General features: G+C 45.1%; 1 protein-coding gene across 1 annotated transcript in view; it reads left to right on the top strand.

Moving 5' to 3' along the window:
- The window catches only part of BBS9 (Bardet-Biedl syndrome 9), a 201,979-nt gene extending 186,482 nt beyond the window's left edge, over positions 1-15,497 (top strand). The window contains exons 14-15 of the mRNA XM_051970279.1: positions 12,496-12,606; positions 13,025-15,497. Of these exons, the coding sequence (XP_051826239.1) occupies positions 12,496-12,606; positions 13,025-13,056 (143 nt within the window). The 3' untranslated portion in view covers positions 13,057-15,497. The remainder of the gene's footprint in view (positions 1-12,495; positions 12,607-13,024) is intronic.
- The last annotated feature ends 2,819 nt before the right edge of the window (positions 15,498-18,316 follow it).

Raw genomic sequence — 18,316 nt, forward strand, 5'->3', positions numbered from 1 at the left:
CTGCCAGCCACTTAGTCGGGAGCATCCCCCAAAGTGGTACGGCCCCCCCTCAGAGTTTGAGCCAATGTACTCCAGGAGCAGTGGTCTGGGCCGGAAGAGAGAGAAAAAGATTTAGAATAACAGTTGTGGGTGGGGTGTGAAAGGATGGCCTTGCCGCAGTGAGGGCCCGGATGAGATTGTGAAACATAAATTTGTGGTGGACGCAGGAAGCTTTGTCATTGTCCAGTTTCATTTAGTGATGCTGGATAACAGTATGGTAGGTGCCCCCCATGGTGAGGGCTGGGTGAGAAATCATTGGGAATAAGGCAATTTGTTCATGGGCCCCCATCAGTGCGCTTCCATCTCTTGATTATCAGTTTATATCAATTAGTCAGCCAATATTAATCAATATTTTAGCATTTAGAAAGGGGTATTTACCAAGGTGAGCAGCTAGTTGGCACAGTGGTAAGAGCGCTGTGGCTGGAGTCAGAAAGATCTGAGTTCAAATGTGACCACAGAAACTTAATAAGGATGTTATCTTGGCCAAGTCATTGGACCTGTTTGCCTCAGATTCCCCAGAAGTAAAAGGGGAAAATAATAGCATCTATTCCCCCAGATTATGAGAATTAAATGAGCTAATACGTATAATGGTCTTAGGCAAGGTGCCTGGCACACAGTAGGAGCTGTATAAATTCTATCTATCCATCATTATCATTATCATTATCATCATTAGCCTTATTCTATGACTAAATTCACTGATTTCTCTCCTTGACTTTATTCCACACTAAGATTCTCAGGATTAAGATTATAGGATCCTATGTTCAGAATTTTAGAATTGGAAAGAGAACTCAAAGCTCAGCTAATTCAACCCTACTCATTTTACAGAAAAGAAAACTGAGGCCCCAGGAAGTTGTCACTTCCCTGAGGTCACACAAGTTTTAAGCATCGGGTGGAATTTGGACCCAGGCTTTCTGACTCCAGAGTCGGGGCTTTTACCCTGAAATACACTTAATTAGGAGGGCTGTATAAACATGTGGCGAGGGGGATTGGTGCAAAGAATAACAGGAAACACTGGGAAATTTTAAGGATAGTCAAAATAATGGTGAGAGGGATTTTACCGCCACAGGAAAAAAAATGTGAAAAAATAAATGGCTGAATTTCATTGAGAAACAAAACAAAACAAAGCTTTTTAAGCTTCCATTGGGTCCTTATCCCAGAATATTTACTAAGATATTTTGGGAGGATGTGGCCAACCCTTGGTCAAGAGATGTTGGAATAGAGTGGGCTTCTGGCAGTTTAGGGGATGACTGATGACTTCCATGAGACTGTGTCTCCTGTGTATACTTTTGCATCCAGTCCCATGAAATTCTTCTCAAGTTAACAAGTGTCTATTGAGTGCCTACCGTTTGTAAAAGGAAGACATCATTTTTTTCTCATTCTTTCACTCTGTCCATGTTTATCTTCCTGTGGGAAGCTTGTTTGTTTATCAGTGAATCATATCACCAGCTGGAAAATAAAGCTGGAAATAGGGCTCTTTGGGAACGTTATCTTTTTTTGTTTTTTATTTTATTGTATTTTTTAGGTCATATAGATACATTCATTTTTTTTAAATTTCCATATGAGTCATATTAAGAGAGAAAAATCAGAACAAAAGGTAAGAAAGCAAAAAAAAAAAAAAAAGGTGAAAATAGTATGCTTCAAACCGCTTTGAGTCTCCATAGTTCTCTGCATGCAGATGGCATTTTCCATCCAAAGTTTATTGGAATTGCCTTGGCTCATTGTATGGCTGAGTAGAACCGAGTCTGTCATAATTGATCATAAGACAATCTTGCTGTTCCTGGATATGATGTTTTCCTAGTTCTGTTCACTTCACTCAGTGTCAGTTCGTATAAGTCTTTCCAGGCTTTTCTGAAGTCAGCCTGCTCATCATTTCTTATCGCACAATAATATTCCGGTACATTCATATCCCATAACTTATTCAGCCGCTCCCCAGCTGATGGGCAGCCACTCAGCCTCCAGTTCCTTGCCACTATAAAAAGGGCAGCCACAAACAGGTTTGCACTTGTGGGCTCTTTATGGGAACATCTCTTTTTGACATCTATGGCTGCTCTCTTTCCTTCTTAGAGAACTTTCAAGTTCTTCATCAAGCTTCCACCCCAGATTTCGAGTGGAAGCGGCTGCCATAGTTCTCGATAGAATACCGTCTGCCGAGAAGCCCTCCAGTTCTCATTGGGTGGGCAGAGGAAGACTTTAAATGTCAAAGTTGAAAAATGATGTTTAATACAAGATGAACTATGAAATATTGTTTTGCAATTTGCAGACTTCTTCTTTGAGAAGAACCTCAGAAGTTCAACTAGTGATTATTACAATTTCTCCTGAAAAAGCAAATTTATCCCATTTTTAATCTTAATTTTTCATCTGTTTGAGTTCTGTTATCTTGTAGGTTTGCATTTCTCAGTCATGGTGGAAATACTGGTAAATAGAAAATCGTGGCTATTATTATCCCTACCGGTGTTAGGGAGTGAAAGATTCCCATTCAGAAAGTGGTGTCCCTCTCAGGCGAGGTGTGTGTGTGGGGAGTTCAAAACTACAACCTGCAGGCTGCTTAAATCTTTAGTACTAGGCTCAGGATTTTGGGGAGCCCTACAACGCCGCTAACCTTGGACTTTCAGCTTAGACAAATCAGTCCAATATTTCCATGTTGTGCCTCCTCCCTTATCTCATCCTCCTTGCTCTTCAGCCCCTTTTGTAGAAGTGAGGACTGTGTTTTAAGAAGCTGTTTTAATACCATTGGAGCCTCGTGGTTCCCAGTTTGCTAGTGACTTGTGGAAGCCTGTCCATGTTGTCTGTTCAGCTCCAGTCTCTGTGATTGTGTTTCTGATTGGTCAGCTCCTGGGTCCGGCTATACAGACTTGTTCCGGAGTCATTTTCCTGTCTGGAAAATGACTTTAAATGACATTGTTCCTCAGGCAGCCCCTGAAACAGCAAATCTTTATATTTGCAGAACCACTTTGGCACGGTGCCCGAGATTTTATTCTGTTTCCTTATTGCATTAAAAAATAAGACGATGACAAAGAATCCCCGTCACAATGTCCCTCTTCTCCTTCTTGTGACCCATTTGTTTCCAGAGCAATTTGTCCGAGCTAAGGCTTTGGCGGCCGGCACCCATTCCATATAATTTCTGAAAACGGCCCAACTTGGTCTGGGCTCTGACTTCGGCCCCGGCTGCAAACCAGTCTCAAGTGGAAGAAACATTGCAACATCTTTTGGGAAGCCGTCATCATTGATGCAATGGTTTTGCTCTAGAGACTGCTCCATCTCTCATCGTGCTATAGCCAGGCCAAATAAAAGTCTGTGCTCTACAGTCATTCTTGTGAGTTCAGATTGAGACCTTCCCAGGACCATTTGCTCTTCTGGTACCGTTCTCTTAGGTTTGGTGTCCTGGGAAATGTGGCTCAGGTAGACAAAAATCATTAATTTGGGTCATCGAGTGAAAACTTTGGGCCGAAAGCTCATTATCCGATAATTAGCATTGTGACTCTATTATTGTAATTATTCCCATTAGCCTTTTTTCTGACTGAGATCTGAGACTTTTCCATTTTGCTTCCACCACCCGTAGCTGGCACATAGTGAGTGATGAATATACACTTGCTGACTCGACAGGACACCTCTTCCCTCTACCTATTTCTTCTTTTGTGTTTGTACTTGGGGAAAAGGAGCAAGGCTCAGAAGGCATATGAACATGGCAGATCATGGGATGGAGCTCTTTCTCTCCCTCGGATTTCTGGATCCCTAGGGCTTAGGAGCAAAGTGGAAGCTTAAATCCAAAAAGAGAGAGTGTTTTTGTCCTGGTTTAAACACCGTTCTTATCACTCTGTAGAAGACTAAGCCCCAGAAAGATCAGCCGTGTCATTGCCAAGTACCTTTGTGTTTGATCAGCAGGCCAGGAAAAGTAAATATTAACCTTCCCTCCTTCCTCATTTTCAGACACTAATTGAAGACTCCTTTTGTATTCCTGTTTGGGACTTTTAATAGTCTTGTTAACATGTGTAAAAACATTGTGTTTGGAGACTGGAACAAAGCAGTCGGTACCTTTTCTCCCCCTTTAAATATTGTTTATATTCTTTGTGGGTGTGTGTCGTTCCAAATTCTCCAGATTAGGAACCAAATATGTTCCCCAAACAGATGTACTACAAATGAGTGAATTCTCATCTCTCCCCGGGGAGCGGCGATGGGAGAGGTAGGCAGCCACCTGAAGGTGCTTTCGCCCTCTGGGACGCCTGTGCCGAGCGGAGCCTCTCGGCCTTCGGCTGGAGCAGCCCGGGATCCGGGCACCCAGGGTAGGGGTCATCAGGCAGCAGCATATTCTTGCTCTTGCTCTTGCCAACAGCTAATGGGGAATTCGCTTTATGAATCCCTGTTTACAGACTGACATCTGGAGAAATTCTGAAACTGGACCCATTCCAACCTGTCAGATTTATACACTGCTCTTACTTTGTGCGAGGAGGACTAATTCCCCTGCGCGGTACAGCTTCCTGGAACGGCCAGGAGACAAAGACAGTTATACTCTGCTGCGGTTCCTTACTCCTTCGTAGCGAGCCCAGAGCCAGTTTTACGGGGTGGGCATCAGACTACCGGCAGAAGGGACCTCGAGGCTGCCAGCCCTTCTCTGTGCCCTCTCCCTTCCATCTGGCAGATGAGGACCCAGAGAAGGGGAATTCCTTACCTAAAGTCACACGGCAAATGCATCTCTGAGGTGGGATTTGGACCCGATCTTTCTAATTCCAAACCGATACCCTTGCCCCTGCGTCATGCTGCTTCTCGCTGTGTAGAAGATTAAACTGTCTCGTGGCAGTCTTGTAAACAGATCTGCTTGTGTGGGACCCGACATCCTGCAAGACTTGGGACATGGTCCTTAAACTAGCTACAGTGTCACTCACTCGGGTGCTCTGAAAATGGACTAGACACAGTCACAGGTCTGCTGATATAGGTAATAACTGGCATATTATATGGGTAATAAAAATAATAACTAAAATAACTAATAAATAATATAAGTAACAGTCTGGGGCCCCAATACCCTGCAAGACAAGGGATGTGGTCCTTAAACTAGCTACAGTGTCAATTAGGTGCTCTGAAAATGGACAAGACACAGTCACAGTCACATGTCTGCTGATATAGGTAATAACTGGCATATTACGTGGGTAACAAAAATAATAACTAAAATAACTAATAAATAATATAAGTAACAGTCTGGAGCTGATACCCTGCAAGACAAGGGACGTGGTCCTTAAACTAGCTACAATGTCACTCACTTGGGTGCTCTGAAAATGGACTATTCACAGTCACATATCTGTGACTAGCATATTAACTAGCATATTATATGGGTAATAAAAGTAATAACTAAATAATAGCTAAATAAATAAATAGCTAAAATAAGTAGTAAATGAAGAAATAATAATTAGCATAATAAAATGATAGAAGTGACAACTTTTTAGTGACTGTTATATTGATATAATAATTAATATAAGTAATAAATGACAAAGAAATAAATAACATATTACAAAGGTCAAATTGTATAATAACATATAAAGGTATTACTTATATGTCATGAATAATATACATACATGAATAATATATTGGAGGGCAGCAGGAGGTATGACTTGGAGTGGGGAGATTTGGCTTTGAAGAGTGAGAGGGCCATATCTGGAGTCTGGATTTAAATCTCAAATGTGCCATTTTGTCCCCCGTGACCATATTCTTCTCACCTCAGTTTCATCATCTGCCCAATGGGGACAATATTTGGAATCATGGTTTCCCAGATATGGAACTGACATAATTCTAGAAGTCATTTAGTCCAGCTCCTCCATTTTGCAGATGTGGGTGCTGAGATCCAAGGGCCAGGTGGCGGAATGGGGGTTCAAACCTGAATTTCCTGACTCTGAATCCAGTTTTTTGCCCAGCCTACCAGGCCCCCCTCTTGGGCAGGGAAAATTGTTCTGATCTTTAAATGGGAGCAGGTGCTGTGTTTTATTAAACTTTATTATTTATTAAGCACCAGTTCTATGCCAGGCACTGTACTAAATACCAGGGACACAAAAAGAAGCAAGAGACAGTCTCTTAGCCTCAAGGAACTTACACTCGAATGGATAAGAAAGCATTTAAATAAATTTATTAGGAGCAAGTTATGTACAGGATAAATGGGAAATAAGTAACAGGGAAGGCGCTGGAATTGAGAGGGTTTAGGGGAGGTTTCGTGTAGAAGGTGGGATTTTAGATACTCTTAAAAGAAAGCAGGGAAGTCATTAGTCGGAGGGAGGAAGGAGAGCCAGAAAGAAAACCCTGAGCCAGGAGATGGAGGAACTTGTTCATGGAGCAGAGAGAAGGCCAGTGTCACTGGAACAGAGTATAGGAAGGAGAATGAGGTGTAAGAAGACTAGAAAAGTAAGTGTGGAGCAGGTCATGAAAAAAATGGAGCATTTTATATTTGATCCTGGAGGGAAGAGGGAGCCACTGGAGGTTATTGAGTGGGAGGGTGTGTGTCCCATGATCATATCTGCATTTCAGGAAAATCACTTAGTGCCTGAGTGAAGGGTGGTTTGGAGCGGGGACAGACTTGAGGCAGCAGACCCACCGGTAGCAATAATCCAGGTGTAAAGTGATGGGCACTGGATGACAGTGTCGAGGAGAGAAGATATTAAAAAAGGTGCAATCCACAGGCTTTGGCCAAAGGTTGGCTCGGTGGGGTAGGAGGGAGTGAAGAGTCCAAGGTGTGTCCTAGTTGAGGACCCGGAGGACTAGAGAATGTAATAGGAAGGAGGGTTTAGGGGAAAACCGGTGAGTTGTTTTGGGCCTACTGAGTTTAAGATTCTACTGGGCATCCATGGAGTTTGATTTTGTGCACGAGGATTACAACAGTGTAAGCAGAAAGATCAATCACCACAATGTTCCCAAAGGAGCAATGGGAAAAGGCACCTTCTTCCCACTCTTGAAAAAGCGATGGGCTATGGAAGTGCAATACTGCCTGCAGATTACTTGGCTAGTCAAGATTTTTCTTTCTTTTTTTCTTTATTATAAGGAATACTTATTTTAATAGTGAAGTATGGGGGAAGGATACATCAAGAAATATAGATGATGTAAAAATAAAAATATTTTAAAAAACTTACTTGTTAAAAAAAGAAATGCCTTAAGAAGTATTGAAATCATTCAAGAATCATTGCTTCTCAGCAAACTACTTCTTACAGCTGGTAATAAAAATCAAAAGGCTTTCCTTTGCCTACAGAAAAAAGCCCCTGCCTGTGGCCCTCCACAGTCTGGCTCCACCCGGCTTGTCTGGCCTTAGCTTATATTATTCCCTTTTATGTGTTCGGTATTCTAGAAAACAAAATTGGGCCACTCTCGATTCCCTCTTCTCATCCTGTCCTCTCCCATGGCTCTGTCTCTTCTCCCTGGGACAGGAAGGAACTCTTGTTCCTCCCTTCCCTTTCTCCATTTGCCCAAGTCCTTCTTTTCCTTCTAGGCTCATGTTTCGTTCCTTCCAGAACTCTTTCTCAGTTTCCCGTAGCTCAATGCTGGTCATCTCTTTGACATTTATTTTACTGTCCCTTTTTATCATGACTCTTCATGTGTTTTCCCTCAGCCCACACCACCTCCATTAATTTGGAAACATCATGAGCACACAGTAGGAACTTTATGTTCAATTTTCCATTCAGTTCATTGAATTGAATTCAGACTTAGGCCTATTTCCTCTTTCTTTCCTGGATGAGTATTTCTTCTTTTCTCTTTTATATCAATCCCCTTTGTCTAGATCTTAAAAGCCCCCATTGAAGGAGACTCCATTTCATTTTTTTTTTTTTTTGGCTGCTGCCGCCCATGGTAATCGGTAAATGTTAAATATATTTTTAAGCAGCTCCACTTTCCCGTCATACTGTCTAGGAGAGGAATAAATCGGCACTTAATGTTTTACGTGGACTGCCGAGGAAATCCCTTTTCAATAAACAGGCACCTAATGTGTTGGAATCTCACCTTTATTGGGCTGATTTGTCAGGAGAGATGGTTGATGACCACAATTATAGGGTGGGCTTACTTATTTCCTCAATATAGTGTCTGTTTATAATGTTTTCACTGGAGCAACAAGACGTGTACCTGAATGTTTGGCAGCGTTCAGCGGAAATCCTCTCTGCCAGGTAGACGTTTAACAGCGTACCTCTATAATTATCCTTTGCAGCCCCACGCTGAATGTGGAAACAAGGGCAGGTAGCTGGGGATGAATTTCCCCGCTAGAATAATTAAGATCTTAGTGGGCTGAGAACGCAAAGGACGGCATCGAGACTTTGGAGGAGCCAGGACAAGGGGGAGAACAGCAGCTGCTCAGGTGGAAACCCACGAACTAAAGAAAAAATGCTTTCCCATTCCCTAGAAGGGGAGGAGGGAGCATCCTGGGCTGGGGTCACGAGCAGAGTTGATGTAAGGTCAGCAGGGCTTCCTGGAGCATCTGTAGAGGGCCAGCGTCCTAATTGGAAGGCTCAGATTGGCTCGAGGAAGACCTTGGTCTGACCTGTGGCAGGTGGGCTTGTTCTCCCAGGGGCTTGTTGGGATGGAGGTCCGCTGTCAAGTGCAAGACTTCCTTTGCAGCTGGCTTAGGACAACTCAAGGACTCAAAGTGAGTTCTGTGTCTTGACCTTTGAAGTCAATTCTACCCGTTCTGTCTTTGAAGGTAGCGCTTTGTCCTGAACAATGGACTCTCCATTGAGGAGCAGATCTGCAGTCGGGTTAGCAGTGCTAACATACCTGACTCCCTAGATCTGGCAGACCCCAAGTCTCAGGCCATTCTTCCCTCCTTCTTTCCTTCCTGGCCATCCACCCTGATGCTGCTCCCTCCAGAGCACCGTGCTTCTGTGGCCATACTCAGACTTAATCCAGCTCCAGAAGCACTGCCCTGGTGGATGTGGGAAGGCAGACAGGAGGCATCCTAACGGGTACCGCAGTATTTGGTGAAATCGGTATTTGGGACTCTACCTCATACCATGCCCTCTCCTCCCCATGTCCTCTGTACTTTTTGCTCCTCCTGCCACCACTTAAGTGCTCCTCCTTATCTTTGGACCCACTCTGTACCGGGCACTGTGCCAGAGGCTTTACAAGCATTTTCTTATTTAATCCCCACAACAGCCCTAGGAAGTAGGGGCTGTTACGCTCCCCATCGTAAGGACACGAAAGCAAACGGGATCATGGGCAGACTTTAAATTTAAAGTGACTCCAGCCTGAAAGGGGCAGATTTAACTTTCACAAGGGAACAAATTTCCCAATAATTAGAATTACCCCAAAATGAAATCAACCACGTCAAGAATTCTGCCAGGTCCTCTTCTCTGGACGTCTTTAAGCAGAGGCTGGATGACCACTTATTGATACGTTGTAGTTGGAACTCTTGTCCAGACTCCTACAGTGTTCGGTGGCCATTGAGGTCCTTTCCATCCGATAGTTCTGTGGTTCTGTAGGGCAGGGACCCATCACTGCTGGCACTAGATGGTGAGCTCGCTGGAGCCGCGGACTCTTTTTGCATCCTCAGGGCACGGTCCCTGGCACGTAGCAGGTGCTAAGTTGATTGATCGGCTCATGCTGATTTCATACAGATGGACTGGAGAGCTTCCTTTCCCATTTTAATATTTTGTGACATTTTATTTTTTAAATTTGCCCTGCTTTATGTTGCCAGCTTACCTGTTGGAGAGACTGACCTCTTGGTTTTCTGTTACACAGAGATTTTATAGCACATTGTTAGAGCTTAAAAATCATTCTTTGGAAGTTTTATTAGGGAAAGAAATACTATGATGTTTGGATTAATATTGTGAAACTCTGCTTGAGAGGGGGCCAGGGTAGTTTTGGATTTGGAAAGTACTGAGTGTTTGACCTCTAACTTAGAAGGTGTCAGTTCTTTTCCTATAGAGGCCCATTGGCTTGGATGCGTCATTGAAAACACCATTGGCACTTACCTGCAGCTGTAGTTGTTCAAGACCTCAATTAGGACAACAAGTGCTTTTCTTTCTTTTTTTTTTTTTTTTCTGGTTTTAGTCCAGGATCAACATCTTCGGTTAGGAGAGCGGAAATCTAAAAAAGGGGGACTAAATAAAAAGCAACTTTACCTCTTGCTTTTTATTCATTATATATCCCCTTAAAATGCATTATGGGTATCTAGGGTATTGATATGAATTATTTGGCCAAAGAGCTCCTTGGAAAACATTCATCTCGTCCGTGGCACTGGTGGCTAAACTGAGAGTGTAATAATTGTATTAGGATTCCGAGGTGGTTCTTTCATCGGGAACTGTTTCAACGAGCCAACCTCCAAGACTGACATCTCTATTGCTCTTTGCCAAACAGACTCTAGTATTGATCAGTTCTATTTAATTTAGGACAGGGCTTTTTTTAATTGATCCATTTTGTTTTTATGCAGTAATCCTATTTACTTCCTATTTAATACCTTCATACCCCTTAGTACTTTCCTGCTAAATTTATTATTTTTTTTTCAAAAAAGAGAAATAAAATGAGCTAACATTGTGCTTGCAGTGGACAAGGCTGATGGTTACAGTTTCCTAACAAAATAAGGAATTGTGTTGATATTAGTCATCTGGAACCAAAACTGGCCATTGTCTTTGGCCTGAATTTCTTCACCTCATGGTTTTGTCTTTGTTTAAATGTTTAAATGTAGGTGTTGAGTTTGGTTCTACATACATGACCCTCCAACTTCATCTCAGAAAAAAAAAGTCTACTAGATCATGTTTCTTCCATTTGAATGATATCCTGCCTTTAATCAGAATATTGTGTCCATTGTGTCTGTTGGTACTTCTGTTTTCCTCCCTCTGGGCCAGTGCAAACAAGTCTTCCCAGCCATCCTTGCGTGCCTCATGCTCATTGTTCCTTGTGGTGTCAGAATATTCCGTTACAATCTGGTGCCGCAGATCATTTGCTTATTCCCCAAATGTGGGGGCCCAGACATTTTCACCAGCTCATTTTACAATGAAATATCAGAAGTCCCCAGTACCAAAGCTGAGAAAAGGAAGACCAGCTTCCTTCTAATGAATGCACACCTCCTTTCATACCATATTATCCTCAGAATTTAAAACACTAAAATTTTTTATTTTTTTATTATTTAAACATTTTTAAATTAAATTAAAATTTTCAAGCATTAAGAAAGGACAAATTATCACTGAGCACTTTAGAATCTCCTCTGATTTCTAAGCAACAAGAAAGAAAGAAAAATTAGTCAGGAATCTTTTGATTGTATCAGAACATATGTCTAGCTAATTAGAACATACTGATTAAAGATAGGATGAAGTTGGGGGGTCATGTATGTAGAACCAGACTCAGCATCTAGAAGATCTGGTCTCAAATACATCTCTGTGACCTTGGACAAGTCATTTAAATATCCCCAGCCAATTCTCAAAGATCATAGAGAAGAGAGCAGATCTGGATCTAAATTGGTGAAGAGTGTTTCCTCACTTTCATTTCCCTAACTCCATTAAAAAAAAATAATAATTTGAAAAGATCTTTACCTAAAATAAGAAATTAAATTCTCTAAGAAATTAAGAAGAAACTCCAGTTGAATGGAGTCTTAAGTAGCCGGTAATCCCAGGAAAGAAGCATAAACTTTGTTCCATTTAGGTCCAGTAAGCAGAACTGGAGGGCCATGGGTTTGACCCCAGAGCTACCAAAAGCTCAATTTGGGCTTGATTTCAGAAAAATTCCTTAAGACTAAGAGCTGTCCTTGGGAGGAATGGGCTCCTACTTTTGAAGCTGCCGTGGATTTTTTCACCTCGAGAAATCTTCCAGCAGGAGCTCAGTGACCACTGGCTTAAGCATGAGCTAGTTTGAGTTCCTGTTCAAAGGCAGCTCGGATAAAACGTTCACTCAGGTCCCTGCTAGCTCTAGAATCCCGAAATCTTGAGCTATTGCCTCATGTCCACCAGATATAGCAGATGGTTGCTTACAGATGAAATTCAAAAATCCTCCCGCCTTTTGGGCTTTTATTTTATTTTATTTTACAAGTGAACCCTATGACCTTTTTGGGATGGTAGAGGAGAGCTCGTGAATCCCCAAAAAGAGATGAGAGATTGCATTTATCTCTGAGTAGAACTCTCTGACTTTGCAGTACTCTGGCTTGCTGCTCTGTGCCGTGGGCACGTAGTTATGGAACTTATACAAAAATCTAGTGGCAGGAGGATGCTACCGTGGTCCCCTCTGGAGGCCACCAACAGATGCTGCTGCTGGGGGTTCTGGGCTCACGCTGGATCCGATTCGTTCTGGTGGCGGGTTCCCTAGTCCAACATGGAGAGATCCATCCTGGGACCTTGTGCGATGGGGACTCTGGTCTGTGTGTCGGGGCTTCTGCATTCTGACTCAGAGACGTGGCCTTTGAGCCGTCAGCATCCCATGGCGGGCAGCGGAAAGGGAGAGAGCTGGATCCTCCCTTGGTGTCGTCAGGCACCTTTCACGGCCCCTGCTCAGGCTCTGTTCTTCTCGTTAACCCAGGTGGTTGTGCTACCATTCCAGAGCTAGACCCGGAGGAGAGAGCGATCGAGCAGGACCCGGGCGCCCTGTTCCCCAGTCCCAGTTCCCCGGCTGCCCAGACCCTCGAGCCAGGTAAGAGGAGGGAAACCCTTCCCCCGCCGCAGCCCGCCTCTCCATCCCCGGCAGCCCTGATGCTGAGCGCACGTCCCCGTGTACCAAGCTGGATGATCCCAGCTCCTTCACCGCTCTCCTCGCCATCTGGATCAGAGGTCCTGACCCTTTTTTGTACCATGGCTCCTTGGGCAACCAGTCTGGTGAAGCCCATGGGCAGACCTCTTCTCAGGATAATACCTTAAGTATAATACACGGACTCACAAAGGAGACCGACCACATTGAAACCCAGAAATCAAAATGCAGATTGAATAAAAACGTCAAGACCCCCGATGGAGACGCGGGTCACTGAAGCGTTGGACTCTTGCTTCTGCAGCTGAAGTGACCGTCCTGCGTCTCTCTTAATTTTTAATGTCCTTTCCTCTCCTTTCTTTTTTAGAATCTCCTGCCCCTGCCACAGTTCTGGAGTAATCAAACTGGAGCCATCCAATTGGGCAGGAGCTGAGCCTCCTCACACTGGCCAGATGTTGTCCGTGTGTGGCGTGCAGGAGCAGCTTTGGGGCGACCTCGGGCTCGGAGCCTCCTCGCCTCCACAAAGGGGGCTTTGGACAGCGGCGGGAGGGAGGACACCGACCTTAGAGCCCCGGGCTTCCTTGTCGTATGTGGGTCTGGAGGGGAGCATGTGGGACAAGTGCTTCACTGCCGAACGCTCGGGCCCAAAGGCTCCCAGTTGTTGTTAGTGAGCTCATCCAGAAAAGGAACCACTGTTTACTAAAGCTACAATGGCATGGATTTTATTTATCATCCAAGGCTTGTGCTAGCTGACATCTCTCCAACTTTCCCCTGTAAAAGAGAAAGAATCCTGCGACTTCTCCCATCCCTCCTAAAATCTTAAAAGAATCCTTTAAAAACACACAAACACAACCTCGAATCTCTCCCTGGTTTAATGCATTCACCTCTCCTTGAAAGAGGCAAGTTTTGTGCTATTCTAAGAAACGAACTTGCCGTGTTTTCAAGGTATGGAAAGCCAGTCCACTTTTTCCAGGGCCCCCATTTATAACAGGGAGTCACACTTTATAATTAAACTTTAATGGATTCAGGAACCAGGGAACTTTCCTGCCAACTCTTTGGGGTTGAAGTGACATGTTCAAAGCCAATTTACTCCTGAGTAGACATGTTTACACTAGTCTCGGACCCCCAGAAACCCCATACTTTGGGGAGGGGAGTATATAAAAAGGTCCAGTAAAAAGTTCATTGTTGATCTTTTTTCCTAAGGAATTGAAAACAAGAACCGACCCTATTAACTATTTGTTATTACCATTGGGTTTCTTTGAAAGAAGCAAAAGTTATTTAAAAAAAATAAACATCTACAATTAAAAACACGGCCCAAAGTGGGACAGCTCCAGCCCTCGTCGGCTTTAATCGCATCCAGCCCATGACGCACGTACCGAAAAGCCATGGCCCGTTTTGCCTAATGTCGCAAAAACAGAACCTGGCTTGGCGAAGCCACGGCGGGGATGGGACGTCAAAGACCTGTCCTGTTTCCTGTGGAGGGGCTTCTATCTCTGTCTCTTTCTCAGGTGTATCTATGCAAACCTCGGCTCCCACTGCCCTCTGTGTCTCTTTCTTGTACCTCCCCCCTTGACTCTCTGGGGTGTCTGTCCTTCTGGATGTGATGCTTCTATGTACACGTCTTTATGTGTCCCTTTTCTCTTACTTTAACCCCCCTCCCACTCTCCTGCTCACCTGCCTGCATCACAGTAGCCCCCATTCCCGCCCATTCCTTTCCCTCCCAAGTTAATTTTCATTATAGCCCCCCCCCTCTCTCTCTCTTCCTCCTCCTCCTCCTCCTCCTCTTTCTCCTCCTCTTCCTCTTCCTCCTCCTCTTTCTCCTCCTCCTCCTCTTGCTCTTGCTATCTCTTGCTCGCTCTCGCTCTCTATCCCCATTCCCCCTGCTCTCTCCCCATACCCCCCCCATTTATGTTTTCCTTCTGCTCCACATTTACCAAAAAGAGCTTAGACTCCTTAGCACAGCATTCAAGGCCTTCCACAACGTACTTCTCTGTCTTTGCAGCCCTCGTGCACGCTTCCTTAAACTGAAGGTGTGCGTGGCGATACTGTCCCCCACCATCCTTGGGGCAAAGGATCACCCTGCCTCCTGCCCCTTCCTCCCAAGTCAGGCCCTCTCTTCCAGCCCAGAGCTGTGGATTTCGTCTCTCTGAGTCCGGAATCTGCCCTGCCCTCATTTTGCACTGCTTTTATCAGCCAATCAGCCCAACACTCCCAAGCATTCTCTGAGTGCCCACTGTGGGCCAGACACTGCCCGGTGCCCGGGGGGGGGCAGATTCGCCCGCTCCCAAGGAGCTCCAGCACCCGAGTTGGCGTTGGGACCCATCAGGGTCCAGACAAATGTCACAGTCGCTGCATTTGGCTCCTCCTGCCGTCTGTCAGAGTGCCGTCCGTCCTCCAGAACCCAGCCCCGCTCCTTAATGATCCCCTGCCCCATTCCGTACACTACCTTTGCCCCTGTCCTCTGTTTATCTCACGTTGTTTTTTACTGTAGCCATTTATGTGTCTGTCCTGCCCCTTAATAGACCATTAGCTCCACGAGGCTCCAACTCAGGGAGTCTTTGCCTCTCTTCAGTGGAAGAAGCAGAATAGATCCATAATCAATGTTTGTTGAATGACTGAATGAACGACTGTCCCATTCACATGGGCTATGCGATTGTCTATTTCTAACCCCTCCCTCTCATCTCTTTTCCCAGGCTATAATATAGAACTGAAGTATGTGGGTCTATTATTTGTTAAATTTCTTTTTAAGCTCACTGTTCTTAATTTCAAAATGCATGAATGGAACATTTTATACTTATTTTTATCTGAAAATAAAAATAATATGCATCCAACTCAGAAAATTCAGTTTCTTCTTCCTTATGCGGGGCAGCGGGAGATAGCAGAAACGGTACTGACGGGGGCTCCAAGGGCTCGGGCACTTTCCTGGGTCTCAGTTTCCCCGGCCAGACCAGCTGAGTCCCGGAGGTCACTTCTAGCTCCAAATCTCTGGTCCTGGGTGATCGTTGCTGTTTTCTGTGGGTCGGTGACCTGCAGCATAATAAGGTCTCTCTGCCGCAGGGAGGTTTGAGATGCTTTCTCTCTAAAATACCATTTCCTCGACTTCCTTGAATCACTTGGACGGCACATCCAGGGCTTCCCAGACTGAGGAGTTTGCGCATTTCTTTGGAGATCCTGCTAGTGAACCCAGAGATACCCAAGTCCTAAGCCGACCTCAGAATCCCAGTCCTCTTTGACTCCCTGGCAAACAGAGGGAGTCGGCGTTTCCATTTACTGGCAGGACGTGGCCGGCCCCTTTTCATTTCTCTCTGCCTGACCTTGGGAAGGAAATGTTAATGCGCGTTTTTGAGCTGCGTCAGCCGTGGCATTTCGGCGTTCCATGGTAATTGGATTGACCGGACAGGATTGCTTTTCTAAGTGGCCGCATGCCAAAGGGCACCGCAGACTGGGCCGTCTAGCTTTCGGCTGTCACTGATGATGCCCCCGTGCAGCATTTACCAAGCTCTCTGCCAAGCAGAGGGGGGAAGGGGTCAAGAATCCCATTATAACTCAGCTGACTTTTCATCAAAACTCGCCTAAGTGACAACGCTCCTGCCCGTGTGACTTTGGCTCTACTCACAAGTCCCTGAGGGTAGGACCCTGGGTTTGGATCGCCCCGTGTCAGAGGGGAAGGGGCTTTCAGAGGCCCCCCGCCCCAGTGCATGCTGGGACAGGAGCCCGAGCACAATGAAGAGTCCGGCAAGATGCCGCCTCTGAAGGCATTCGTGAGGGACTCGCCAACTGGGCATTACGGTTGGTTTCCATGTCTGGACAAGTCTTTGTCATTTTCCTATTGAACCAAGTGCTGTCCCTGTGACTTCCATCCACTGCTTCTAGCTGCGCTCTTGGGGTTCCTAGAGGCAAGCCCAGTCAGCCCAACAGCCCGGAGGGCGGGGACCTGCAGTCATCCTTCTCTTTGAATAGCATCTCTGCTCCAGACCGCCCATTCTCATCCCCTTAAGACAATGCAAACACGGATGGTTGTGAATTCTTCCAACGCTCTCCTTGCCTTCCTTCTGGAAGAATCCAGTTTATCCCTTCTTAAAATGGGGCTCCCAGAGACGAACATGGGGCCTCCCATTGGGCAGCGAGCTCCCGATAATGGACACCCAGATCACGTTCTTTTGCAAAACTGGCAGTAAGGCGTTGCTGAATCATGGCCAAGAAGGAAGCGTTCTCACGCTCATTCCCTGTCATCCAGGTCTTCAGTATGGCAGCCCCCGGTCTCACCGGGGAACTGAATGAGCAACTCCGTGGACAGTCACATGGCCTGGAGAGCTGTGATAGGAGTAATCTACGCCCAGGTGGCTCTGGGATGCACCGAAGGCCCAGGAACATTCCTGTTTGGTGCCCGAAAGTGCTACCTTTCCTGAGCAGAATGTTCCGTCCCACCCTATGAATGCCGGCAACTCAGACCAACAACCAGTCAGCGACTCCCAGGGGTCAACAAGAGATGTGGGTGCCACAGTGGCTTTCTTTTGTCTCACACGCCCTTCTGTGGGGCTGCTTAATTCTTTTTTTTTTTCATTACAGCTTTTTATTTTTATTTAGAAGACATACGCATGGGTAATTTTTCAGCATCAACCCTTGCGAAACTTTCTGTTGCAACTTTTCCCCTCCTTCCCCCCACATTTAACATGTTAAATATGTTAAATTATATGTTAAATCCAATATATGTATACATATCCATACAGTTATCTTGCTGCACAAGAAAAATCGGATTTAGAAAGAAGGGAAAAATAACCTGGGAAGGAAAACAAGAATGAAGCAAACAACAGAAAGAGAGAAAATGCTCTGCTGTGGTCCACACCCTGTTCCCACGGTTCTCTCTCTGGGTGCAGATGGCTCTTCATCACTGAACAAGTGGGACTGATTTGGATCCTCTCATGTTGAAGAGAGCCACGTGAGACGCTTAATTCTTAATCTCTGCTTCAGAGCTTCTAGTCTTTAATTTGGTAGGGAGCCCTATGTCCCGCTTCATCTCTAAACCTGAGCCTTGAGCTGATAAAGGTGGAGCCTCCCACTTGCGGCTGTATCTCTGGTCTGCCAGGGGGGTCCTCGAGAGAGGAGCTCACTGATACTCTCTTACAGATGGCTGGTCCTAGAACGGGAGGCTGGTGAGATGTGGCACCTTGGCAGCTCAGGAGTACCCCAGTCAAGCAAAAAAAGGGGGCAATATATAGTCATTCCCATGTAGCCCGTGTATATGAACTACTATTACTGCTGCTACTCCTACTGCTGCTGATGCTGCTATTACTCTTACTAGTATTACTACTACTAGAACTACTACTGCTACTACTACTACTACAACAACTACTACTACTGCTACTACTACTACTGCTACTACTACTACTACTACTACTACTAGTACTACTACTGCTACTACTACTACTACAACTATTACTGCTGCTACTCCAACTGCTGCTGATGCTGCTATTACTCTTACTAGTACTACTACTACTACTACTACTACTACTACTACAACTACTGCTGCTACTACTACTATAACAACTATTACAACAAGTACTACTGCTACTACTACTACTACAACTACTACTGCTGCTACTACTACTACAACTACTACTGCTGCTGCTGTTACTACTACTACTACAACAACTACTAC

This window comes from Antechinus flavipes, chromosome 1 (genome assembly GCF_016432865.1).
Source record: "Antechinus flavipes isolate AdamAnt ecotype Samford, QLD, Australia chromosome 1, AdamAnt_v2, whole genome shotgun sequence".
In the NCBI taxonomy this organism is placed as follows: domain Eukaryota; kingdom Metazoa; phylum Chordata; class Mammalia; order Dasyuromorphia; family Dasyuridae; genus Antechinus; species Antechinus flavipes.